The sequence below is a fragment of the Dipteris shenzhenensis genome, chromosome 8, assembly GCF_047967505.1.
Source record: "Dipteris shenzhenensis isolate YYH24624 ecotype China chromosome 8, Dip_SZ_1.0, whole genome shotgun sequence".
NCBI classification, from domain to species: Eukaryota; Viridiplantae; Streptophyta; class Polypodiopsida; order Gleicheniales; family Dipteridaceae; genus Dipteris; species Dipteris shenzhenensis.
In genome coordinates, this window is record NC_141603.1 from 3321914 (window position 1) to 3349753 (window position 27840).

At 45.3% G+C, this 27840-nt stretch overlaps 1 protein-coding gene across 1 annotated transcript; it reads right to left on the minus strand.

The window, feature by feature from the left end:
- Positions 1-526: 526 nt before the first annotated feature.
- Positions 527-24726, minus strand: LOC147898973 (uncharacterized). The gene is made up of 2 exons (XM_087378429.1): positions 24380-24726; positions 527-986 (listed from the first exon to the last, which is right to left on the minus strand). Exons 1-2 carry the CDS (start codon positions 24534-24536, stop codon positions 886-888), a joined length of 258 nt encoding a protein of 85 aa, XP_087234555.1. The 5' UTR covers positions 24537-24726; the 3' UTR covers positions 527-885.
- Positions 24727-27840: the final 3114 nt, after the last annotated feature.

Here is a 27840-nt window from a genome sequence, read left to right on the forward strand (position 1 = left end):
TTGCAGGTTGATGCTCTAGATCATAAGGACTTCGGAATCCTTACAACCCAAGCCCTAGAGATAGCAAACACGTGTCTGAAATGCATGCTGATACTTGCAAGAATAAACATTGGTAGTCTCTGCATGTATGAGTTTACACAAATGGCGGGAAAAATCTCATGGCTGAAGCGAACATTGCAATGAAGCGTTTTGTGCTTGATTTAGTACATGCTCCCCTGATACCAAACAACGGCTGAAAGGCTGCATCAAAAAAAAACTCTGGGCAACTAAATGTTTTTCCACCCAAACATGAATAACAGTCGTGATGATGGGATTATAATGTACCTTATTCAGCTATAAATGCTCCAACAGAAAACTAAATTCCTGGAAAGGACATATACACGTGCCCTATAATTCCGGCATTCCAACTTGAATGCAACCCTATAAATGCTCCAAAGAGACCCTTCGAAGGGCGAATCCATTTACCAAACAAAAAGCGTGTGCTTACAGAATCTTGACAACATTCTGAAAATAACTTGCTGGACAATTAATGGAGAAGCAATCTAAATTCATGAATGTATGAGAAATTCTTGATGAAGGCTACAGACACCCCCCACGGAGAAACCCATTTATTGGCTTGGAAAGCATGTATGCATGTGAGAAGATTGGAAACAGCTGAACAACTTATGAGAGGATTAAGAAAGAAGCTACAATTCCCAATGAGCAAGAACTAGCCTGTCTGCTTCAGGCTTCAGCTGGAAATAGACATACAAGACTTACGTTTCTGGAAAGGAATTACATGAGATACTGGAAGATTTGTGAATCTGATAAAAAGTGTAGGCATAAACCAAAATATGCCAGCTGACAGTCCCAAGACTACAAAAATCATCTCAATGCTGTAGGCACTCAAGATGTGGAGGAAGATTGTGCTGGCGATGAGGACAGCCTCGCTTGCCGTGCTTTCTCTGCCCTGTCCATATAGTCTGCATGAGATTGATGCTTCGCATCTACAAAACGTAAAATAAAAGCCCCAGTTAGAAAGAAATTGTGTTCAAAAGCTTGTTATTCTGGCAGGCTTTCATACTGTGGCAGAGGAAAAAGACAGCTATATTAATTCATTTATGCATCGGAGAAAAGTCCTAGAGAGATATATCAACTTGGAAGCACCAACTACATTCTTACAGTAACTAAAATACAGCATGAAGATACCTATATGGAACCGGCCTCTAGCAAGCTAAAGGGCAGTAGACTGTAACTAACAAGACTTCCACACTATTCACAGAAACAATGCATCATTTCCAGCCACTTCCATTAATTAAATATCACTTAGAAACAATCTTTGAAAACACTGAAAGGGAGGCTAGACTGCCCCTGCTCAAAAACCAAACACAAGAAACGCAGATTGGCCCCAAACGCTTTGACACCCCTTTTGGTATTTATTTAATTCTTCTGGCAATGGAAAATGCTTTTACAACAAGGTCTCACCCCTTGCACTCTGCTTCACTAGCAGTTTCATTGTCCAAGCCAATTCCCGGCTTCAAAAGGCATCTAATCCCTAGCACACACTAGAACCCAACTGCCAAGGCAAGGCTAAGGCCTTTCCCCCTGTTTGTGTCCAACTGAAAGCTGTCAATGCATTCCACAAGGCATCCAGCTTGCTCTAGAGGGTTTGGCAGCCCCACAATCCACTGTCCAGCCTCTCAGGGCAACAAGGCAATAACACAGATCTCAAACTGAACACGGGACCTCAAGGCAGGAAGAAATCCACAACACTCTCTCTCTGGCACCAATCTAGGCTCACCCTCTGTGTCTGGGCGAAAAGAGAACTTCGAACAACAAAAGAGCAAGGAAAAGCTTCAAAAATGACAAATGGAAACCAAATGAAGGTCAGAACGACCATACCCGCTGTCCTTGGAAGAGGGCGAGCTCTGCCCTCGCACCTGTCCTTTTTCCAGGCCCCCAGCAATGCAGAGTTGACCCTCAGTCACGAGCAAATGAAGAAATAGTAGCAAATGAGCTTGAATCCGCTCCAAATGCCATCAAAACAACTCCCATGTGTCCTATTCCAGGCTGGAACACCTCCAGGAGGCAGCAGATCCACCAAGCAAGAGGCAGCAAGAGGGATGGGCAGCTAGGGGAGAGAGAGAGAGAGGAAGAGAGAGGATGTTCTGGAACCAGAGAGAGAGCAGAAGGATCACGGGCAGGAGAGGGAGAGCGTACAGCTAGCAAAGAGCGTTGGGGAGTGTAAATGGGCCGTACAAACAGCCAAAACAGCCTTGGGCTGTGTGAAAACAGTCCGTGCAGCAATAACCACACCTTGGGATGCATGCTAACTGATCCGTACAGCCAGGAATCAATCTCAGGTGGCATGCAGCAATTCTGAACAGCAGCAGCAGCAGCTCCGTACACAGCCTCGTATAGTGTGCCCGAATGGTCTATACAACCCATACCGCTAATCAACGCGCCTTGGGATGCGTGAGATATCCGTACGACCTTCAAATGCGTGCCAGCAGCCTCAATTTGCGTGCCAATGCTCACAAGGGAGAGGAGAAGTCACTGTACATTCACATAACAGCCTCAAGGTGCAAAGTAGAGAGAGAAAACCACAAGGTAGAGAGAGAATATAACACTTGCAAGCACATGCACACCAAAGACTGCCACGTGGCTCATTAAACCTCTAACCCTCTTACCAATGACACACTTATGCTTTCCCTTGGGCCCAACTTTTTGACCGCTCTATTCCTTGCCTTGGCCCTAGCATTTGGGCCTAGTGAGTGCAGCTAGGGGTTGAACCCACTTCTAACATCAAATCCTAGGGGTTTTTAACATCCTCAAGTTTGTTTGTACATAGAAAATCACGACCCTGTGACACCTACAACTTTGCTAATAATAGCAATTTGGTTGCTTGGTAACATAATTAACATATAGCTACACTCTCCGAGAGTTTTACAGCCAAGAACAAAAACAACTATTCCTAGTTCGTCTTGATTGCTACAATGTTTTCTCATAGCCATAAGCTTGACTTGGTTGTCATGAACCTCAAATGTCTTTTTACTTTGAGGCTTAGCAACAAATGCATGTGCAACCGTTTAAACCACAAGCTCAGGATTCACATAGGCATTACATTCAGAAAGCACCTCAAAATTTTAGAAGGGTTGAGGTCAAATATGCTAACCCTACTGGATTATGTCTTAAGTTTACATCTCTCTCTCTCTCTCTCTAAATATAAAAAAAGGAACTTCTACTGATGCTTGGAAAAAGTCAACCATACCAGTCAGCTTTCCCGAAAGCGCCGACCTAGGGAAAAATGAAAGCTTGGCAGAAAGAAAAACTAGCTTGCTTCTTGGGAACCCAGCTCACTACCTAGGGTATCTCGAGGACAAGGGCTAACAACTAACGAGTACCTCGCGGCGTGAAAATGTAAAAAGTGCATACAGGCGATGCCTTGCAGAACTGCTCCGTCTTTCGGCGGTCGCTCTAGAATCCAATGACCTGCACTCCCAAGTTGCACGCAGAGTATAGATGATAACCTGCCAAATAGCAACCAGAGTAGCCGCTGGTGGAACACGGTGCTCGCCCATCGCTAGGCTGCAACACACAACCCAAATTTTCCACACCATGATGTTGGCTACTGTCTCCCACACACCGTCCTCGGGAGAAGGAAGAGGACGCTGCCCAGATGGAGGGGTCCCTCATGCAACTTGATCCAGTGAATGATTTGCCCGTGTATCTTGTAAGCTGGGGAGACCATGTCAATGTGGAAGGCATGCCCCCCACTGTCAACCAGGCCACCATGCCCCAAGTGAAAGCTCAGTGAATACTCTGCATCCGGGTTATGATCTGAAAGGATCCCAGCCAGATCCTCTAGGTGCTCGGGCAGCGCCAAAGGCAGAGTGGGATCATCTCCAAGACACCATCCATGCATCCACCCGCAATTGCTCTAACCAAGGGCCTATGGATAGACCCCGTGGGCAATCAACCAGAAGAAATACGAGTTCTTCCGTGGTCGAACGCTAAACCATAACCGCGTCCCAAAATGAGATATGACCTCCGGGGGCACCTGTTGCTCATCTCAGTGTCTCTCTCGAAGGGGTCTAGACCAATGCCTCCATTTGTAGCCGCCATCCAATCCATGTCGTATAGGAGAAAAAAACCACCTCCTCCACTCTCTCTGTGTGGCCTACCCTGCCAAAACCACGCTCTCCCAAAGCGAGAGGTGCCACAGGGGGCATCCTCGTCCGAGATGCTACGAGGGTCGATACTATGTCCTACCCAAGCGGCCCACCACCCTAATCAACTGCCAATGAAGCGAACCCAGTTGCAGCGAGATGGCGCTTGGATGAGTCCTACCAATCTCTGACACACCTTGAAAAGACTCTGCATCAATGCGGATCCCCTTCCCCGTGAGGGACACCTCCAAAAAAAAGCCATCAATGAGACCTACTGCCACCACTAAACGCCTATGCATGGGATATTCCTGAGAAGCCCCCTCTACAGGAGGAGCGTCCAAGGCTCTGCGGCTGGAAAGAGACCACGTACCACTAGCTTGCCCAGAAGGGCTCTGCTCAATCTCTGGATCAATGATGCCCAAACCTCCTCACGCTTACGACATCATCATTGTCTACCAACTTCCAAGCAACTCGGGCTCCGGTGTTCCTCATGCCATCCAAAACGGCCTAGAGGAAATTGCGCACCAAGCGCTTACTGCCCTCTACAACATCTGGGCTCCTACTTGGGCTCTGATACCATGTTAGAAATCAACCAATAGAGGGTACGCACAGCGGAAGACTGATAGAATTGCCCAGGAGCTCACAGACTGTGGTGTGGGGTGTGGAATCACAAACTTCTTAAACTTATGTGCATAGCATAGGTGTTCAGACGAACCAATTGACAATGAACCAGCCAGATATAGAAGACACCAAAATAATATATTTCCGTCCAAAGCTATGGACACAATACAAAAGAGATAGATCCAGAGTCCCACCAACGGTGTGGTTCTTTGATCGTACCACAAGGTCCTTCTCCTATCTGCCGGCTATCTCTAGACTTGAGCCCGGGTGCTCCTCAAGCATAAGTAGACTTTCCGTCCAGATCTGCAAACCAGCCTAGGTGGGCAGCCCTCTGAGTGAGCTAAGTCTGCAGGTCTCCAGCCAGGCTCAACTCCAGAATGAGGCCGAACTGCTGCTGCTCCTCAAAGGCTTCTCCAAGTGATCATGAATGAGGGCCTGGAGGCCCTCCTTTTATAGGCCCCCAAGGGGCAGCAATAAACCGACCAGCCAGCAGCATCCTGGCCGACCAGTCTACTTGCTGGCCGACTAGGTTGGCTGGTCCAACCAGTCCTATAAAAGGGCCTTTGGCAGGCCCTTTTGGGCTGCTGCCTTTGCGCCTTCTGTCAGGCCTGCTGCAGGCACCGAGCCTGCCCATGTTCTCTGCCAGATAGCCCTCCATGCAAGCGCCTCCAGCCTGCTCATCTGCTGCAGCATCTCCACCTCTGTTCAAGGCTATTCCAGCCCTTTGATCCCACACCACTGTTCTGTACAAACAGCTCCAAAGCTCTGTACTGTTGCAAGTCCCTTCGTGGCAGATCCGTGTAGATTGAGGCTTCCAAATCCTCTCCAACCTTCAAGGTATGTTCTGAGGCGTGCTACCCACATGGCAGCCCATGTGCTGCCCATGTGGCAGCCCCTCCTCTCCTTTTCTTTTGGGCACATGCCCTAGGTCTCCCTCCCCCACGCTCTCCTCATATGGAGGCTTACAGATGGGGAGGTGACCTTTCCAACAAAGGCAGCTTACCAAGGGGAGTCCACATCAACATGTGACCCAAGGCCTGGAAGCCCCTAGGGTTGCCTAGTCTTTTGGCATGTAATTAGTCAATAGTTAGAATTGTCACACGTGGCAATTACCAAGTTTGAGAAGCTGCCTCCTCTCCTTTGTAAAGGATTCACGTAAGGAAAAAGAGAACACTTTTAACCTTGGTTAGTGACCTGGTTAGAGCTCCAGTTAGCTTGACCTCACCAGACAAGTCTGGTCACTGTAACCAGACTGTGCCCAGTTCAGTTACCTTGATCAGTGGTTCCGTTAGTGGTCTAGTTACAGACCAACTAGACTGTTTTTCTAACCAGACCAAAACAACACTAGTCTGGTTAGTGTAACCAGTCGGTTACAAATCCAGTTACTGTCACAAAAAAAAAAAAGACAGTTGCAGAGAGTTTCTGCCATTAGTTTTCCACCTACCTGTCAGACTTTCACTGTCAGAAAAGCAGCAGAAACACAGTAAAATCAGAGATTTGCAGAAAAAGAATATGCATGCCTTTGAGTAGTGAAAAAGGGGAAAAACAGAGGCTTTTTGAATGTCACTTGCAATAGCCAGAAAAGGGGCACACAGCTTTGAGTTTATGCCTTGAGTTGACAGCCCGGCACCGGCACAAGTTGTGAATGCAAGACGAGGTATTTTTCTCTTTGAAAAGCAAAGGCTGATTGCATCAGTTGCATACACAGTCTGTGTGAGTTGCAGATCTCAGACAAGTTGCAGAGATGGCTTCACAGCAGCATGCCCAATCATCCCATGAGGGAATGGCAGAGTCCCATACAGTTATGCTAACGGTAGGCCTCTCTCTGTGAGCTATCCAGGACCGTGGTTCCTTCAGAAAGGAACTTGAGCTGCGCTCTGATATCAATGAATATGATGGAACTGATGAGACAATTCTCTCAGTGAATGTATGAAAACGATGGAACGGATGAGACAATTCTCTCACCAAATCTCTCTCTCTCTCTCTGTGCAAGCACACTAGGGCCCAGAACCCAATCAGGCTGGACCCCCCCCCCCCCGGGAAAGATACTTCTATTGCAAAAAGATTGCTGAGTACATTCCACAGACTCAGCTCTAGACCAGAGTTACACTAACCACTGGTCTGCCACCTCAGCAGTTTTGTTGGCTGCCACATCAGCTGTCTGCCAGCATGGATTGCAATGTCAGTGCCACATGTCAATTGTGTGTCTTCCACGTCAACGCTGAGCATGCATATGCCACGTCATCTCTACTTGCAGTCCACTGCCACGTCACCCTAAAGTCAAGAAGCGACGGAAAATTTTCCCTGCAGCGTCACGCGTCAACGGAGATACCCATGGGCATGCCGGAACGCCTTTCTGTAGTGCACGCACGACACCTTACGAGGTCATCGTCGGAGCATTGCCTGAACGTTCCAGTCAGATGACCTGTGCAAAATCAATGAGCGTAGACACCTCCGCTGTTGACAACGTCACGCGACGGATCGCTGGCAATTCCGACACCCTGCATGAAACCATCTCGCCAGTGTTTTCTGCCTCCAGTCCTAGTGTCAAACGATGAGTGTATTCGGTGAGTTCACGTATCCCGAGCTTGGTTATCAACGTTTCGAGCCTTCACAAGAGTTCATCGGCAATCTCTGTCAACATCTCTGGAAGGCAATGCAAATAACCACCATTTTCCCGCCGTTTGTCACTTCACGAAAATACCCGGAAGAACACGACGCCGCCTGGACTCTTGCCTATCATATCGACCTCCACTCTTGGCTTGCTTTCCGTCAGAGGCGTCCTTATCGTGTCGCGTTGGTCATTGTGATGAGGCCCCATGCCTACCAACTAGCACCTCTTGAGCCCACACCATCGCCATCGTATGTGAAACTTGGTCGATTCCATCTGCTCTCTTGCTGGATCATCACAAACCTAAGAAGTCCATGAGCCTTTGCTCTGATACCAATGAAATCCTCCCAAAATCTCGTAGCAAATTACTGCAAAAACTCTCCTTCGCTCTCTCTCTCTCTCTCTCTCTCTCTCTCTCTCTCTCTCTCTCTCTCTCTCTCTACAAACACACTAGGGCCCACGACAATCATCGGGCTGGACCCCCCTGAAGGTTTTTATTCATGAAGAGAGAATTTGAGTACATAGTTCAACGTAGAGCTGTCTGCTACAAATTTCAAACGTGAATCCCTTTTACAGGAGCTTCAAGCTCATTTCAAAATGGCAACATGCCACTTGTCAAAAATCTAGATTTTAAATCCTATTACATGCCTCTGAGGGCAATTTCTGGGATCTTCGTAGCACTTGGTCATGCGGGTGGCCTTCGAAATGCTTGCTACGCTCCAAATTGCTTGGGTCTTTAGCCCCTCATAGTACCTGCAAATTAATTAAAGCGCACCACCATGGCACCCATTAATTGTTAGCGCTTTGCACGCAAATAATAAACTGTGGACTAATCCTAGTCACGGTGGGCATCTCCACGAAACAAACATGTGAACAAAACATAGAACACAATTCTTGGTCGACCGAAGTCAACCCTCTTGGTCGTAATTAAGGGACTTTGACCAATGGTCGTGGCGCCTTAATTATGGCACATCTCTCCAACCGAAGTTGGCACAACTTGGATAACTATAGTTAACCCTCTTGGCACATGCCAAGTCTCGTTGACCGGAGTCAACACTCTCTGACCGTAGTCAGCTCTGTGGTTCTCTGTTAACCGCAGTTAACCCTCTTGGTAATAAACCAAGTCTCCCAACCAAAATCAGGCTTACTTAACCAAAGTCAAGTATCTTTGACCGTAGTCAATTCTTTGACCATTAAGAAAACTCTTTGACCATAATTAACACAAATGAAAACTCTTTAATTATGATCAGATAAATGGTCAACTTTACTTTGACTTAGGATATTTACATTGTGGTCACACACAGTTATGTGCACAAGATACAATTCCGCACTACTTTTGGTTTGTATGAATACTTAGTAATGGCATTCGGGTTGACAAATGCCCCTGCTAGCTTTAATCGAATGATGGATTGCTTCTTCCATTTTTCTAGGTAGTTCATCGGTACCTTCTTCGATGACATCATAGTTTTTTCCAAGTCCAAAGAAGAGCACAAGGAACACCTTGCTACTGCTTCCAAGAGCTGCGTAATCATCAACTCTATGCCAATAGCAAGAATAGTGAATTCTTCCTAAAAGAGATCCACTATGTGGGGCATACCATTTCCAAGAATGGAATTCAAATGGATCCTGCTAAGATTCAAGCTATCCAAGAATGGCCTGAGTTGAAAAGTGTGCATGAAGTACACAGCTTTCTGGGCCTTTGCTCATACTATAGAAGGTTTATCAAGCACTTTGCTGATATAGCTGCCCTATCAGAATTATTATCATATTCCAGTGGCCAATGTAACGTAATAAGTGGGTTAGGGGCACTTTTCCCTCATTGAGGTTTTTCCCCCTAACCACAGTCTAATCCCTAACTACGGTTAGTGGATAAGATAGGATTTTGTCACTTAGACAAAACCCCTCACTTCTCTTCTGTACTCACTTCATTTCAGTCCACTATTCAGCAGACTTACGTTCAGCTCACTCTCTTGCTCACTCTTGCTCTCATTTTGTTCACATTTGGTATCAGAGAGGGTTCTCCCGGTTCTTGCTCCTGCTACACAACTATACGGATTCCGTATTGCTGCCCGTACCGCCTGTATGATTCCGTACCATCCACCCTGCACGCTTCTGCGTCATTCATCCATACTATTTGCCACTGCCATCCGTAGAACGTACGAATTTCGTACCACGTACGAATTCCATACCTAACGGCGCACATACTGCATGTGCGAACTGTTGAGTTCCCGTACCTGCATACTGTACCTGTCTGAGTGCCATACCACACGTGCGAGTTCCGTACAGCTCCGTCTATCAGCCGTACAGCTTCGTTCGTACTACAGGTTCCGTACACTTCCTGTCAGCACCATGCAGATTCGTCGTACTTCTGTACCAATCATCCGTACACTGTACGATTTCGTACATTGACTGTTCGTACTAGCTCGCTAATAGAGTTCGTACTGCACATACGGATCCGTACTGTCAGCTCGGTGAAAGCTGAAGGTGTTCATACACATTTGCAGGTGTTTTTTGGCAAGGTCCATTTGCAGGCATTCGTGCATTGAGCCATTGTTTGGCTGTGGACTCTAGCAGGCATTTCTTTGCAGCAAGTGGAAGTTTGGGGCTTTTGTAGGGGACTTGAAATTTGAGTGACATTTGCTCAATTTCACCCCAAAATTTGGGGCTTTTGGTTTTGAACTGCAATTTCAGGCATTTTTTAGGGTTTTAGTTAATTCGCCCTCTCTTGGATGCAATTTTCCTGAAGAAATTGGGACTTTTGGCATTCGGATGCAATTTGGCAGTCGAAAGAGCATTTTGGAGATTTGCAAGTACTTTTGGTGAGTCAATTTGCAGACTTTTGCCACTTTTTTAGTTGCAAATTTTTGGGCATTTGCAGAACATTATGGTGCATTTCGAGCCTTTGATAGGCTATGACAGTATTTGTCACTATGGGCAGATTTTCTTTGGCAGATTTTGGCTATGCATTTTGCATCCCAAGAAGGGATTTTACTTGTTCAGTTTGCTGTATTTTTTAGTTTATCTGGCGAAAATGGCTCAAAACAACCCCAATGAGGTGTTTGGAGTCCTCACGGAGGATAAGTTGGATGGCACCAACTACTCCTTGTGGAGTTTTATAATTCGCAACATCTTGGTTGGCAGACATCTTTGGGATTATGTCAATGGAGATGAAGCAAGGCCACATTATGTGGCTACACCTGTCACTCCTACAGCTGGAGGCAAGGGTAGAGGTCAAAATGCAGCACAAGTAATTGGAGCTGCTGCTCCAGTTGCTCCCACAGCAGAGCAGAAAAGATGGGATTCTAAGGATGCACAAGCTCTATCAGTGATTTCTCTTTCTGTCAAGAGGTTCATTATGCCTCACATTCGGTCATGCAAGACCTCAAAGGCAACTTGGGAGATATTAAAGAGTATGTTTGCAGCAAGAAATGATGTCAGAGTTTCCTTCCTGAAGAGAGAGCTATCTCATACGCATATGGATGAGGGAGATTCCATGAATACTCACCTTACAAAGCTTCAGGATTTGAGGGAGCAGTTGCTGAATATTGATGAAGTTATTATGTCAATGGAGATGAAGCAAGGCCACATTATGTGGCTACACCTGTCACTCCTACAGCTGGAGGCAAGGGTAGAGGTCAAAATGCAGCACAAGTAATTGGAGCTGCTGCACCAGTTGCTCCCACAGCAGAGCAGAAAAGATGGGATTCTAGGGATGCACAAGCTCTATCACTGATTTCTCTTTCTGTCAAGAGGTTCATTATGCCTCACATTCGGTCATGCAAGACCTCAAAGGCAACTTGGGAGATATTAAAGAGTATGTTTGCAGCAAGAAATGATGCCAGAGTTTCCTTCCTGAAGAGAGAGCTATCTCATACGCATATGGATGAGGGAGATTCCATGAATACTCACCTTACAAAGCTTCAGGATTTGAGGGAGCAGTTGCTGAATATTGATGAAGTTATTCCAGATTCAGAAATGATTACCACCACTCTGAATTCTCTTCCTGACCTATCTTGGTTTCCACACCTTGCTGAATTTGTCATTGAGGGGGGGCAGCAATCCTCTCTCTTTTCACGAGTTGGTAGGACTTCTGTTGCAGGAAGAGCAGACACGAAGAAATATGGCAACACAGGCTGGTGAGCACGGCAACAAAAGCAACATGCCAATCAGCCCGCACATCAGCATAAAGCTGATTCAGGACAGCCCTCTTATAGAGTTCCTTTTAAGAAGGATGGTGCCGTGAGAGCTACACGTAAATTACAGCTCATTCACAGTGATGTCTGTGGTCCCATGAGGACACCTGCTTTTGGTGGTTATCTCTATTATGTTACATTCATAGATGACTTCACCAACTACACTTGGGTCTATGGTCTTAAGGCTAAATTAGAAGTGTTTATGCATTTCAAACACTTTGTGGCTATGGTTGAGAATGAGACAAGACTAAAGGTGCAAACACTTCGCACAGATAGAGGGGGGGAGTATATGTCTCATGAGTTTGAGGCATTTTTGAAGGAGAAAGGCATCACGCATCAGCTTACAGTGAGGCTTACACCTCAGCAAAATGGTAAAGCTAAGAGCAAGAATCGCACTCTTATGGAGATGGATAGATGCATGCTTACCAGTAAAAAGTTGCCTTACAAGTTTTGGCTCGAAGGCCTCATGTGTGCAAACTATGTTTTGAATCAGGCTCCCACAAAGGCTTTGAAGACAATCACTCCCTATGAGGCATGGCATGGGAGAAAGCCTTCAGTGGATCACTTTAGGGTTTTTGGTTGTGTTGCATATGCCCACGTGCCTATGGAGTTTCGACATAAGTTGTCAGATAAGGCACTTAAATGCATTTTTGTTGGGTACAGTGCACAAAGCAAAGGCTATCGTCTCTACAATCCTGCTTCTCGCAAGATTTTTGTGAGTAGAGATGTTATATTTTCATAGAATTCAGCACATACACATGCTAAATTTACTATTCCAGCTTCTTCAGATGATATTGCTTCCTATAGCATTTGATTCCCCACCTGGGACTCATGCTGGAAATCAGAATTTACAGCAACCTCCTCCTCATCCACATGCCCCGAATCGGCTGATTTTGTACCTCCACAAGGTGTGGATGAAGTTGTTAGGCAGAATTCAAGAGATACACGCAGCCAAAACAGTCCCGAATTGGTTGCTACAGACTCTCAGGGAGAGTAGGCTTGAGGCCCCATTGCCTGGCAGGACTTTTAGTGCAGTAAGGCACACAGGGGGGGCTCTTTCAGTTGAGACAGCTTATGCAGATACTCTTCTTGATGAAGAAGAACCTAACTCTTTTGAAGAAGCAAAGGATAATGTGCATTGGATGCATGCCATGCACAATGAATTGCAGTCCATTGAGAAAAATCAAACTTGGGATGTTGTGGATTTGCCACCAGGTAAGCATGCCATTGTTACCAAGTGGGTTTGTAAAGTGAAAAGGAAGCCAAATGGGTCCATTGACAGGTACAAGGCAAGGCTGGTTGCCAAAGGCTATGCACAGAAGAAGGGCATAGATTATGAGGAGACTTTTGCTCCTACATCCCGGATGACCACCATAAGGTCAGTTATTGCCATGGCTGCAAATTTTGTTTGGAATGTCCATCAGTTGGACATAAAAACAGCTTTCCTTAATGGGGACTTGCAGGAAGAGGTTTATGTCTAACAACCTCCTGCATTTGAACTTTCTGGCAATGCACTTCAGGTTTGCAAGCTTAACAAAGCTTTATATGGGCTCAAACAAGCCCCACGTGCATGGTATGCCAAGATTAATGCATTCCTGGCAAGTAAGGGGTTACATAATAGTCCCACGAAAAGCACCCTCTAATCTACAGTGGCTACTTCCTCATGTGAAGCTGAGTATAAGGCAGCCTTCACGACGACAATTGAATGTATTTGGTTGCGACGTTTGTTCGCTGATCTTCGTCTCTTATTGGAGGGTCCTTCTCCAATTCTCACTAATAGTCAGAGTGCTATAGCAGTGGTAAAGAATCATGTGTTTCATGCTCGCACGAAGCACATTGAGGTTCATTATCATTATGTCAAAGAGAAGTTGCATGCAAGGGAGATCAGTATGATCTATGTGTAAACACATGACAATGTTGTAGACATCTTCACCAAAGCACTTCCACGTGAGAAGTTTGAGGCATTTCGCAGTGCCCTAAACTTATCTCCTTTTGGTGATTGATCACTACCTTGTACACCACATTGGCACTGCAGGGGGGTGTTAGAATTATTATCATATTCTAGGCAGTGGCCAATGTAATGTAATAAGTGGGTTAGGGGCACTTTTCCCTCATTGAGGTTTTTCTCCCTAACCACAGTCTATATCCCTAACTATGGTTAGTGGATAAGATAAGGTTTTGTCTAAGTACTTAGACAAAACCCCTCACTTCTCTTTTGTACTCACTTCATTTCAGTCCACTATTTAGCAGACTTACGTTCAGCTCACTCTCTTGCTCACTCTTGCTCTCATTTGTTCACATGCCCCACTTCATGACTTGACTCAAAAGAATGCAGCCTTCAGATGGCATGAGCCACAAAGGACAGCATTCAATACACTCAAAAGCAAGCTAACTACAGAACCAATTCCGGTAGCCTCTTGATGTGAATTGTGATGCTTGCGGAGAATGTGTTGGGGCTGCACTTCATCAGAATGGCCATGTAGCAGCTCATGAAAGCCGGAGACTACGGGATGCTGAGAGATGCTTGGGAATCTATGAAAAAGAATTGCTAGCTGTGATTCATGCCATTAATACATGGAAACACTATCTCTTGAGTGCAGATTCTACTATAAAGACTGACCACCAAAGTTTGAGATACTTCTTGACATAGACTAAACTCTCAAAGAAACACATGAAATGGGCAAATAAGTTGTCAATGTAACATTTTCAGATTGTCCATACACTGGGAGCTCAAAATAGAGTAGTTGATGCTTTATCTCGAAGACCCCACATCAATAATGTGACTATCGCCTATCACAGGGATCTTGAAAAGATGAGGAAGCACTACACCACTAATCCAAACCTTGGAAAGATTATGCAGCAAATGCAAGAGGGGCAAACGACAAGTCAGTATTCCATGAAGGATGGCTACTTAATGAAATATTACTGCCTATACATCACCCAAGATTTAAGGCAAAAGATTATGGAGGAATGCCATGCACCTCCATATGTTGGGCATAGAGGAACTACAGCTACCACTCAAACTTTATAGAGGTATTTCTATTGGCCAGCTATGCGTAAAGATATACACCAGTTTGTTACGGAATGCCTTACTTGTCAAAAAGGTCAAATATGACAGACGAAAGGAACCTGGCCTACTAATGCCTCTTCCTGTGCCTCATGTACCATGGGAAAGTATAGCAATGGACTTCATCTTTGATTTACCACGATCAAAGTCAGGGAATGATGGGATATGGACTATCATTGATAGATTCAGCAAACATGCCCATTTCATTCCAGTACTCAAAGCCATAAAGGCAATTCATATGGCCAAGGTTTTTATGGCACAGATCTTCAAGCACCATGGTATGCCAAAGTCCATTGTCAGTGACCGAGAGTCCAAAATGACCAGCCTATTCTGGAGAGCCTTATTTGATAATATAGGGACGAATCTAAATTTTTCTTCTTCTTTCCATCCCGGACATATGGTCAAAGTGAAGTAGCAAATTCAAAAGTGTTAGATCTTTTGAAATGCTACGTGGTTGACCAAAAATCAGATTGGGAAAAGTACCTTCCACAGGTGGAGTTTGCATATAACAATACTAATCACAGCTCCACAAGGATTTCCCCCTTTGAGGTCATTTATGGAAAATTATGCCGCCTATCCTGGGGACTGAAGACGAGATATTGCAGCTGATCTGTAATTCACAGACCTCTAGACGGCATTCAGCCAGGTTCGGGCAGCGATAGAAGGGTCTTAGGAGAAGCAAGCAAGCTGCAAATAAGCACAGGAGATAGCTAGATCTCAAGCGAGGGAATTGGGTACTTTTGAAGTTTGAAAAAGCCACACTCCGCAAGCTTAAGGGCAAAGAGAAGGTGTATGCCAAGCTATCTACCAGGTATTATGGCCCTTTCAAAGTCATTGAGGAGATTAATGAGGTAGCATATAGACTGGAGTTGTCAAAGCATTGGAAGATTCACAATGCCTTTCATGTGAGTCTTCTAAAGAAATATCAAGGACCGGAGCCTACAGAACCTGTAATGGAAGATCCACCGGAAGTGGATGACTAGAGAAGGCCCCTCAGCCAGGGGCAGATTGTGTACCACACTGTACGCAAAGGCCCTCAAGGCAAGAAATGTTACAGGTACATTGTACAATTCAAGAATGATTCGGCATTGAATGCGAAGTGGATGGATGAAGACATGTTGTCACACTATCCACAAGTTTTAGATACTTACAAAGAAGCTTTTCAGTTGAGGTCAACTGATTAGAAGCCGAGGGGATGTCACCAAGTTGTAAATACTCCAAGTCAAAGTACCAATTGAGCTTTTAATTGGCCAATTAAAGAGTTTCCTAATGTTTTTATATTTTTCAATTTTTTCTAAAATCTTCTTGAAATTTTCCTATTTTTAATTATGGTCAAAGAGTTTTCTTAATTGGTCAAAGAATTAACTTTGGTCAAAGATACTTGACTCCAATCAAATAGACCTAACCTCGGTCAAGGAGACTTGGCTTAGGCCAAGAGGGTTGACTTCAGTCAACCAAGAGAGTCCAACCTCGGTTGGAGAGACTTGGCCATAATTAAGGTGCCTTGACTATCAATAAAATTAATAATGATCAAGAGGGTTGACCTTTGTCAACCAAAGAAATTAATGTATGTTATGTGCGCACGTGTTTAGTGGGGACGCCCACAATGACTAGGACTAGTCTAAAGTTTTATTTTGCATGGGTGCCATCGTGGTATACTTCATTAACTTTGTTGGAGGTACCAAGAGGGGTAAAGAAATGCCCTATGTTTAAGGGTTAGGACGACGTACGTCCACATCAACATGTGACCCAAGGCCTGGAAGCCCCTAGAGTTGCCTAGTCTTTTGGCATGTAATTAGTCAATAGCTAGAATTGTCACACGTGCCAGTTACCAAGTTTGAGAAGCTCCTTTGTAAAGGATTCACGTAAGGAAAAAGGGAACACTGAGCTGAGTCTATGGATTGTACTTAGCAAACTTTTTACAATAAAAGTAAGGGGGTCCAGTCTGATTGGCTTTTGGGCCCTAGTGTACTTGTAGAGAGAGAGAGAGAGAGAGAGAGAGAGTGAGAATTGTCTCGTCAGTTCCATCGTTTTCATAGATTCAATGAGAGAATTGTCTCGCCAGTTCCATCGTTTTCAGCTCCTGCTTGAGACAATGACATTGACTCGCCCCAAATCTTGGCCCCCTTTTGCTATTTCTTTATTATTTCGAGATCCTTGCATATAAGATACACAGTGCATTCAAGCACACTTGCATTCAATGCACATTACGCATCCGTGTCCCAGGCAACAACCCTGTTGGGCTCCATGCACACCATGCATTCTAATAAGCATCCAATCAGTTCCCAGTAATAGCATAAAGCCCAAAATTGTCACTAGCCTATTTCAGGATGAATCAAGAAACATGCCCAAACTGATCCTCTAAAAACACAACATAGTGCAGTTTCAATCTCATGATAGTCAATCATAAGGTTGAAAACCATAAACTTCATCACGCATACCAAGGACTAGCTACTATGACATCCCCACTAATGTCATCAGCGCCCAAAAGTGGATGTAGACCATAGTATAAACATATGCTCTCACACATACTGGAGCATCCATTTATACAAAGTCTTCCCACTGAGTTTCTGTCCGCACTCCGGAGGTGAAGGGTAGACTCAACCACGACAAAGGCTAGCACTAAAGGAGATGGCTAATAAAAAAGTAGCCCAAAATCTCTTCATTCAAGCTATACTACTTGTGAAGACTAAACGATTTCATTTTAGTATTTCCCAGATGAGCATTTAAATCTAGCAGCCCAAAGTTGTTACTAGCAATCCAAATGGGATCACACAACTCCCTTGCCAACCTCAGATACCCACTGGATCACTGATGTGCCCGAAGGAATAAATGATAGAATTTAAAACCATCTTGCATTAGAATTGCTCCACGGCCGTTCTTCCCACATGCACCATAGAGGAGATGAAAGCTTTTAAAAGATCTGGTAAGATAACACTAGATCCGAAGTAAGCTTTGCTCTGTTCTTCTGCAGGTGAAGCAATCTCAGCAAAATTACGTATAAAGAGTCTGTAATACGAGCATAAACCCAAAAAGCTCCATACATCATGTAGACTTCTCAGCTGTAGGCTGTGGCCAATTGTGGATTGCTTCCTATCTTAGTAGAGCTCTATCCTTGGAGACAATGTGTCCCAGAAAGTAAATCTCATGCATAAAGAATTCACTTTTCTTTGCATTAACAACCAGCCTATGGTTTCTGAGGTCTTGAAACACTATGGCCAAATGCTTCTTATGCTATGCCTCATCCCGTGAGTATACAATCATATCATCAAAGAAAGTACCCACAAAGGATCTGTGCTCAAGAAAGATTATGTCCATCATTCGGTTAAAGGTGGCAAGAGCATTTGTAAGCCCAAATGGCATCACTAAGAACTCATACAACCCAAACGACATCCTACAAGCTGTCTTGGACATACCCTGTAATTGAATGTGTATCTGCTGATGCCCTCTCTTCAAATCTATGCGCTGAACACAGTCGATCCCTCCAACTGATCCAAGATATCATCAATTCTCAGAATGGGGAATCAATTCTTAATTGTAAGAATTGTAATCTTGTTCAAGGTGCGATAATCTATGCACATACGCTATGAACCGTCCTTCTTTTGGACTAACAAGACCCAATATTGAGCAGTAGGCTGAATCAGCCAAGTCCTTCACCTGGCTCCTAATCTCTTCCTAGGCTGTACTAACCCTGTATGGTGGCTTGTTTGGCAGGCTGCTACCTGGTATGATATCTATGCCATGATTCTCAAGCCTCTCGGGTGGAAGTTCCCTTGGCAAAGAGTCATAAAAACAGTCCCCAAACTGTTTTAGGAAACCTGTCCGTGCTTTATCCAGCTTAGATAAAACAATTTGAGGATCATCAAACTCAATATCCTTTACAAATACTAAGTAGGCAGAATATGACTTTTCATTACTAAAGAAATTGCAGAGGCGAATACAATACGGATTGACTCTCCCTGGAGTTTGACATCCAATACATGGCTCTTCCCTCTATGCATCAGGGTAATTTCCAATTGAAGCCCTAAAAGTGTGGGCCATAAAGGCCTAGTTTTGTGAGCCCTTAAAGGGCTGGACCAGCAGCAGACTGGTCGGCCAGTGTGGTCGGCCAGTATGAAGCTGGCTGGTCGGTTTTCTACAGCAGGCCTTAGGGCCTATAAAAGGAGAGGCTCAGGCCTCATTTTATCATCCAGCCTAGCAGCACTTCAGGGAGCAGGAAGGAGCAGCAGAGCAGCAGCAGTTGGGCCTATGGCCAGGAGGTGAACTGTGCTGAGGTGCTGCAGACTTAGCTCAGGGAGAGGCTGAACCTAGACTGTCTTCTAGGGCAGAAGGTTGCTGAGATCATCATCTTCTGGAGCAGCCATTCACAAGCAGGTTGGAGCAGTGGAACAGGGATCTGTGTGCTGCAGACAAAGCTTGGCAAGGGCTGCCCACCTAGGCTGATTCACAGGCAGTAAGGTGGAGAAGAACACACTAGACGGAAAGTCTACAGACGCTCGAGGTGGAGCACGCGGGCTCAAGTCTAGAGATAGCCAGCAGATAGGAGAAGGATCTTGTGGTAAGATCAGAGGACCACACCATTGGTGGGACTCTGGATCTATCTCTTTTGTATTGTGTCCATAGTTGTGAACGGAAATATATATTTTGGTGGTTTCTCTATCTGGTTGGTTCATTGTCTATTGATGAGTTTGCACACCTATTGTATGCACATAAGTAAAGAAGTCTGTGATTCCACACCCACACCGCACACTGTGTGAGATCCTGGGCATTACTATAAGTCTTCCGTTGCGTGTACCCTCTGTTGGGTATTTTCTAACATGGTATCAGAGCCCAAGTAGGAGGCTCACAGGTGTGGGAGCCTGAAGGCAGGGACCTTGCTGAAGGATGACCCTGATTCAGAAGCTCTAGGGAATCGACTTCCACGACTGGAGGATTGTGTCCTTGCAAGAAGGAGGGTGACTCAGGTTCAGTCAGGTGCGTTTAAAGTTCGGGTCCAGGTTATCTGGAGATGTACTTTTGTTGCAGACCTTGCCAGAGGAAGGACGGGTTGAAACAGACCCTCAGAGCATGGTGCCTGGAAGACTCCAGGTTGTTCACTCATTATGAGGGGGACGACTGGAAGATCGTGACGGATGGATTGCTCGAGTTCAAAGGCAGGAATGTGACAGAAGATGGTGGTGCCAGGAGGTGCTACCAGAGTTGGACCTGTGTACCAGGATGGTGTGCGGAAGCGGAACCGGACCTGGTGGAGCAGGAGCCACTGGATGAAAAGCCAAGAAAAGATTTTGACACCGAAAGGTTCCAGAGGACTACGACCAAGGAGTTACTGGAGCATCTTCATCGACGTGTTGGCATTGGGCCGAGATGTGTCGGTGAGAGGGGGTGTTGGAAAGGTCACCTCCCCATCTGTAAGCCCCCAAATGAGGAGAGCGTGGGGGAGGGAGACCTAGGGCAGAAGATGCCCAGAGAAGAGAAAGGGAGGGGGACTGCCACATGGGCAGCACCTCACACAAAGCAAGAAGGGTACCTGGCAAGTCGTGGAGCTCCTGATGTACGGGGCAGACACGTGGACATCAGGGACCTGCAGCAGCCTGATTGCATAGGGATTTCCAGCAAGGACAGACGGCGCTTCAGTACGGAGAAGGTATGGGATGCATATGTGACTGTATGGAGCTGGTATAGACCTGGCAGGAGGCAGGGATGCTGCAGCAGAGAGGCGCAACCATGGCGCTGCAAACAGGGCAGGCTGGAGCCTACAGGAAGGCCCGCAATAGGGCGCATAGGGCCTGGACCAGTGGCGCAATGCCACGTGGCAAGGCATGTACAGATGGGCCTGCAAGTAGGCAGATCAGAGTGGCGCAGCAGAGGCGGGACAGACCAGCACATGGGTCGGCCAGGAGAGAGGCTGGTTGGGCTGCTTTGAGGCAGCCAACCAGGCCTTATATAGGGCTGACCTAGGGGCTGGGCCCTTGCCTAGGTTGGAGGGCCAAAAGCCCTAAAAGTGTGGGCCATAAAGGCCTAGTTTTGTGAGCCCTTAAAGGGCTGGACCAGCAGCAGACTGGTCGGCCAGTGTGGTCGGCCAGTATGAAGCTGGCTGGTCGGTTTTCTACAGCAGGCCTTAGGGCCTATAAAAGGAGAGGCTCAGGCCTCATTTTATCATCCAGCCTAGCAGCACTTCAGGGAGCAGGAAGGAGCAGCAGAGCAGCAGCAGTTGGGCCTATGACCAGGAGGTGAACTGTGCTGAGGTGCTGCAGACTTAGCTCAGGGAGAGGCTGAACCTAGACTGTCTTCTAGGGCAGAAGGTTGCTGAGATCATCATCTTCTGGAGCAGCCATTCACAAGCAGGTTGGAGCAGTGGAACAGGGATCTGTGTGCTGCAGACAAAGCTTGGCAGGGGCTGCCCACCTAGGCTGATTCACAGGCAATAAGGTGGAGAAGAACACACTAGACGGAAAGTCTACAGACGCTCGAGGTGGAGCACGCGGGCTCAAGTCTAGAGATAGCCAGCAGATAGGAGAAGGATCTTGTGGTAAGATCAGAGGACCACACCATTGGTGGGACTCTGGATCTATCTCTTTTGTATTGTGTCCATAGTTGTGGACGGAAATATATATTTTGGTGGTTTCTCTATCTGGTTGGTTCATTGTCTATTGATGAGTTTGCACACCTATTGTATGCACATAAGTAAAGAAGTCTGTGACTCCACACCCACACCGCACACTGTGTGAGCTCCTGGGCATTACTATAAGTCTTCCGCTGCGTATACCCTCTGTTGGGTATTTTCTAACACCTAAAGGGTCTCAACCACCCCCACTCTCTTTCCCACGCCCTTCCTCCTATGACTCCTTTCTTCCCAGTATATCCTTGTGTTGAGTTGGTGGTGTTTATTTTGTTTCAATAAGTAACTTTAATCTCTCTCTCTCTCTCTCTGCGTTTCTTTCTCCTTCTTCTTCTTCTTCCTTTCATTGTTGTACTATTTTTGCATTTGATTTATTATTTCAAATGCATTGGATTTACTCAAGGGATTCTGAAATTTTTTGAAAAAGTGTCCATGTGAGGCATTCCTGTAGTATTCAAAATCCATACTAAGGTTTTAACCTTAAGAAATTTGAGAAATGCTAAGATTTAAAATTTTATAAGAACTTCCGCTTGCTATACAATTAAGATTTAAAAATTCGGCGATAAACTCCTCCACCAAAGAAATTAGACGTTTGTAAGATTTTTAAAGTTTGGAAGGTCTAGGACAAATAAGTCATCTATGAGCCTCCTAACCTAACTGAGTTTATAAGGAACCAGCGCACATGTTTCAGAAGAGATCAATCTTTGCATAGACTCATAAGTAAAAGGTAGGAGTTCACTAAGAACAGAACAGAGTTAAAGCCAATGGAAATACTAATTCTTTGTTGACACAAAGAGTTCCTAGAGTTATGATCTTCTACACTCCTTGAAGAGTACAATACTTTATCACAGAGTTTACCCCCACAAAGTCATTCAAAATCCAACTTAAAACTCTACATCAGCCTCTCTCAAAAGATTTCTCCGAAGCTGACGGACCATTGGTAACATGACTTTGAAACAATAACTAACCACTTCGAGAAATCTATTACAAATGTCATATTTGCAGCCACAATGAATTTAGGTTCCAAGCTGCACAAAGATGAGAACAACTTGTAATTCGGCTCTGGATCATCGGTAAACTCAAGAGGTTAGATGATGATATCAATGCTGTCAAACCATTTGATAAGCTGCAGATGCAGCAGCTCTCGGTCGTAGTCCAAGAGTAAATTAAAGAGCTTGAGCTTTTGTCTAGCAAGGGTACGTTCTACACGAGGTATCTTGTATACATTGGGTAGGTTGCCAACTGAAATTCGATGTTCCTGGGATGTTCTATCCAGAGTGTTGGTTGTGACGTCTCAATACTCGAATGCTTTTGGTATTTCAGAACCACACTATTTTGAGATATACAATATTTATAATCCCTTCTAGAATAAGTAAATTGTATAGCAAAAAAATTTGTGGATAGTATTTGTAATCCCTTCTAGGATAAGTTAATTGTATAGCAAAAAAATAGGTGTCCTTCGAAATAGTCCACATTTCGAAGGATGTCACCACAAAGCTGTATGTGAGAGATCACAGAGTTTTCCATCATCTTGATGATGAGAGAAAGCACCTCGGTAATTTTGTCTTCCACTCCTCTATCTTATTCTGAATAGCTTCCTTCCAATCATAATGCCTTTTGGGGTTTTGTCACCACACCTTCTAGATCTTCCTTGCAATCAAGTAGCTCCAAATTTCTTAGATAGTTGGTACCATCCAACTTGCTCCCCTTCATAACGTTGGAAATAGCAGAGAGAAGCAATCTCAAAACGGGTCTGTCAACAGGTCAAGTTCTACCATGTGAAGCAAACAGTTTGCTTCCTCCCCTTCATACTCCAGGTCAGCCTGTTGGACAAATACCCATGGACTCGTCATGAGAACAACACGATCTGCTATAACTATAAAGCCTAGGCAAAGTCCCAAACTGACATAAGCTGACATAAGCTGGCCCCCACCATACGTTAGAACAGAATACCAGGATTTTAGTGCAAACAATCAGTTGGCCCCAGGTGGGAAGATTTGCAGAGAAGGCACTTCTCCCTTGTAGTCAACCAAAGGAGCAAAGAGCTGAACCCTGTAGGCAGCCCCTGTATGGTCTATAGGACTAGGATTCTAGTGCAAACAATCAGTTGCCCCAGGTGGGAAGATTTGCAGAGAAGGCACTTCTCCCTAGTAGTCAACCAAAGGAGCCAAGAGAACAGAATACCAGGATCTCGTGCAAACAATCGGTTGCCCCCAGGATTCTAGTGCAAACAATGAGTTGGCCCCTAGTAGTCAACCAAAGGAGCCAAGAGGTCAACGATGTAGGCAGCCCATGTATGGTCATCGGACTGGGAATCAGCCACTTAGATGCCCTCTTGCTTGCCTTAAAGGGCACTACTCCCCCTTTATTCTCACATTCAATCTCTAGGTTGGAGAGGTCAATGGAGAATAGTTCAAATTGCAGCCTTGATCTCTTTTAGCCTTTGGAGATCTTGGTCAAATGCCGTTTGCTGTTTCATTTCAGCCTTGTGATTTCAGCCACCAGATTGTACATGCTCTCGTTCTCTCCATCTTCCCTCACTTTCAATTTCAAGAAGCTCCCATTGCAGAGAGATCAGCTTCTCGAAATAAGAGTATTAAAGAAGAAGATACTGCTCTTACGGTCAAGAAGATAGTGCTATTACGGTCAGATAAATGGCTCAGCCATGTGCGAAAAGACTTTGGCTGCTGCTATTCGTCCACATATATGATAGACATATGCACACACATACGTGTGTATGTATGCAAGTAAATGTTTATAAATAAGATATCATTTGATCCTACAGATTGAGTTTTTGAATTTTGCTAAGAACTGCATCCTCTTTTTCTGTAACGTTCCTCCATCTACCAGTTTCAATTACATGTTTATGTCGTAACACCTTCTTTGAGAGCTATAAGATTGAAAAGCATTATCCTCACAGCAGATACAAAGAAATTGTGGTCTGTGCCATTGATCTCAATATTAAAGGGTCGGACTTAACGCGTGTGTGCGCACACACGCACTCGCAGAACCGTAAAGGGTCTGGCAATCAGCTCTACATTCGTTCCCATATTACTTCAATTGTAAAGGTTGACGAAAGCATGTTGAAGACACAGAAATCTCTACGCCAGAAAGACCCACCCCGAGTGAAAAGCAGCCAAGGGATGGCCCCGATGGCTGCAACGATGAGGATGCCAGCTAGCACATGCTTCTTGTCGCCGCTATTGAGGTAATAATCTAAGCGGGAGGGCACCTTGCCACCGCTTCTGCCTCCACCATTGGTGCTGCTACTGGTCATAGCGAGGAAACCTGAGCGAATAATACGCTTTTTTGGTCGATTGCTGGCAAACTCCCTACTTAGATCGAATTCAATCGGATGCTAACAAATGCCATCCAGTACCTTTTTGGCATGCCATAGCGTCTGTTTTGGGTTCGGAAATTGTGCAAGGGCCTTAAATGAATGCTATGATAGAAGAGTAACTTGACTTTGTCACATCAATTTTTACCTCCTTCTTCTATGCAAAGGGTGGGAATTTTGGCCGTGGGTTGGGACGGGCTTAGTGGAGGGTTAGTGGACTCCTTATGGCTGGTGGTTTAGGTTTCTTTGTTGGTCCTCCACTTGCTGTGGGGCGGCTCCTTCTCTTACACCTCCATTTGTTGCGGCTCCAGCTCCACATGGGTCTCTTGTGATGTTTCTATCTTGCTATTCGGGGGTTTACATTGCTATGCAAGATTGTTGCTATATCTCCCTATGCGGGGGTCTATTGCGGTGGTTTGACAAGGCATGCTGGCAACTAGCGAGGAGAATGAAGGGGCTTGTATGTTAGCAAAGTCATCTTTGCATACAAATGCTTTCACAATTTTAGTGGCCATGGAGGCACTTCAATAGACTTCTTCTCTCTTCGGCATTGCTTTTGTGATGTTGGTGGGCTTTGAGATGTTTCGATAGACTTCTTCTCTTTGATGCGCATTGGCGAGGTGTTGTGGGGCATTGTGGTGTGTCGTGGTCATAGATTTGATGGATTTCTTGTGTTCTCGAAGTGTATCTACCTTGTCCCGGTGTCAAGTTTGGATTCCCTTGGACTCCTTAGATGCAGCAAGCTTATTGGTTGCATGATGTTGTTTAGGGGTATAGCAAAGCAGTGTTTCTAGTATCGTCTCATGTTGCGTGTGGTCTGTGTAGCAACTATAGAAGGGTCTAGAGGTCAGTTATGTGCTGTTGTGGTGCTATTTCAACATGTGCAACATTTGCAGAAGAGTCTGGTTGATTCGGATAGTATGTGCTAATAAGATTGCTTGTTCGATAGTTTCTCTTGCTTGGATGTTTCCTATATAAGGATAGAGATGAGAGTCTGTTGCATTGAAAGTGAGCTTCGAAATTCGTACAATGAGCGTGTCAGACGTGGACATGGTGGAGATGGGAGGTGCTTCCCTTATGCCACTTTATTGTATCTTTATTTAGTTGTGATCTTTGTCATGGTTTGTGTTTATAGGAAGTGTCAATGTTCATGATACGTTTGTTGGTTTTCAAAAGCTACTGTGCTACGTAGAAACTCCTACATTTTTCTCATGTTGGTGCTCTTACATATGTCTATAATGCTATGAGATTATTGTGTTTTATGATGAAGTTAAAGAAGGTGACCTTTGAACGATCTGAAAAGGCCTCTTTTATCGCATTCACCATGCAAAAAAGTCCCTAGTGCAGGTAGTAGACTTGATTGATCGGCTGGCATCCCTTATGGAGAAACTAGACATTCACCTCTTGGTGTTGTTTTTCTAATATTCTTAGCGATGTTGAGGAGAGAATGGGAGGGCATGGATAGGCCTCACTTGGATAAGTTCCATCTTTTGCTTAGAAAATACATGTCATATGTTTGTGGTTCTTGATATGCATGGATGGGCAATGGAAGTAATGAAAAGGTTCATGGATGCGTTTTTGGAAAGGACGTTTTTGGGCCTACCTTAGAAAAGGGTGGGTTTTTTGGCCGTGGGTTGGGAAAGTGGGGTTTTTGCATGTTTTTGACTACCGATCGAACTGAGGTGGATGGGATTAATCTTTATATTCAAGTTGATATTTTCCTTCATGACTTCAAAATTTTAGTTCACTTGGCGTAACTCTTTGTATTCAAGCTAATATTTTTCTTCATGACTTCAAAAGTTTTAGTCCACTTCCATTGGATGGCCAATCTCAAGGCAAACTTGAACATCACTTTTACTAAAAGGATTTGTAGTAAATAGAACTTCATGTACGTGATTTTTTGTGTAGTGTTAACTATCAATTATGGCTCTTTTCAGGAGGCTGTTTAAAGTAGATTATTAGCAATTTTTGGAACAGTGATTATAGTTGTAAACCAACTTAATTTCTAGGTTGTAGGTGGCAAGTCTTTATAGTTGCTAGAGCAACTTATACATGACTATTATTAAATTGCCATTTTTGGTTGACTACATGATAGGTTTGCAATCTATAATGTGGCTGATTTTGCTCCTTGAAGGTAACCATGTGTTGTGATGATGACCTTGAATAGAGCTTGATTAGAGAAAGTGATGGTGCGGTTTCAAACCAAGTAGACAACCATCTGTTGTTACAGCTCTGATTTAGGCAATGGCAATGTTTGCCTAGATTTTCCTTGCCAATTGAGAGGGGTTATTGTCTTGAGATTCTAGGATGTTGAGCACCAGTCTCAACATGTCTGAACACCAGTCTCATAAAATAGTCCATACTGCAATGTGGACTTCACATACCTCAGTATGCATCTAGACATCTCATGGCCAATGGAAGCAGTTGAGGATTGACTGAACGGGAAGCCATTTGTCAATCAAGGCAAAAAAGGCCGATTCAATCACAATCAAGATCAGTCTGCTACTACTGTGTGAGGGAAGAGGAGAGGGTCATGAAGAGAGTGAAGGGAGAGAGAAGAAGAGAGGAGGAGGTTAGAGGGAAGGGGGTGACGAAAGGGGCTAGGGTAGAGGGCTGAGAGGAGGGAGGGGGAATGGGAGGGAGAGGCTAGAGGGCTGAGAGGAGAGGGAAGGGGTCTATAGGTCTATATGGTGTAGCCATGGGGAAGGGAGTACCATCTGGAGCCCCTCCCCAAGTCCCATTCAAACTAGAACAAGGGACCATTGGATATGGCAAGGTGCTCTCCCCAAAGTTCATTTGATCAATACCTTACCCCTTGGGACTTGCTGGCCAGAACCTAGGTACCTAGGGCTCAGAAGGAGGGTTCATACTCTCTCTCTCTCTCTCTCTCTCTCTCTCTCTCTCTAGCTCTTGCTTTCTCCTTATCTCATAGGAGACGGAAGGGGGCATGGGTAGAGGGGCTGAGAGGAGAGGGAAGGGGGCGGATTAGAGGGCTGAGATGCAAGGGGAAGGGGGCAGGAGGAGGGGGCTAAGAGCAAGTGGAAGGGGGCATGAGTAGGAAGGGAGAGACGGAGGGGGAAGAAGGCGGGGGAGGGGGAGGGGGGGAGAGGAGGTGAGGGAGGGGCATGGAGGGAGGGGTTAGCTAAGGGGAGGAGGGAGGCTGAGGGGGAGGGATGAGGGAGAGAGGGCTGAGAGGGGGGTTGGCTGAGGGTGAGGGGTAGCTGACGGAGTTGAGGGAGGAGAG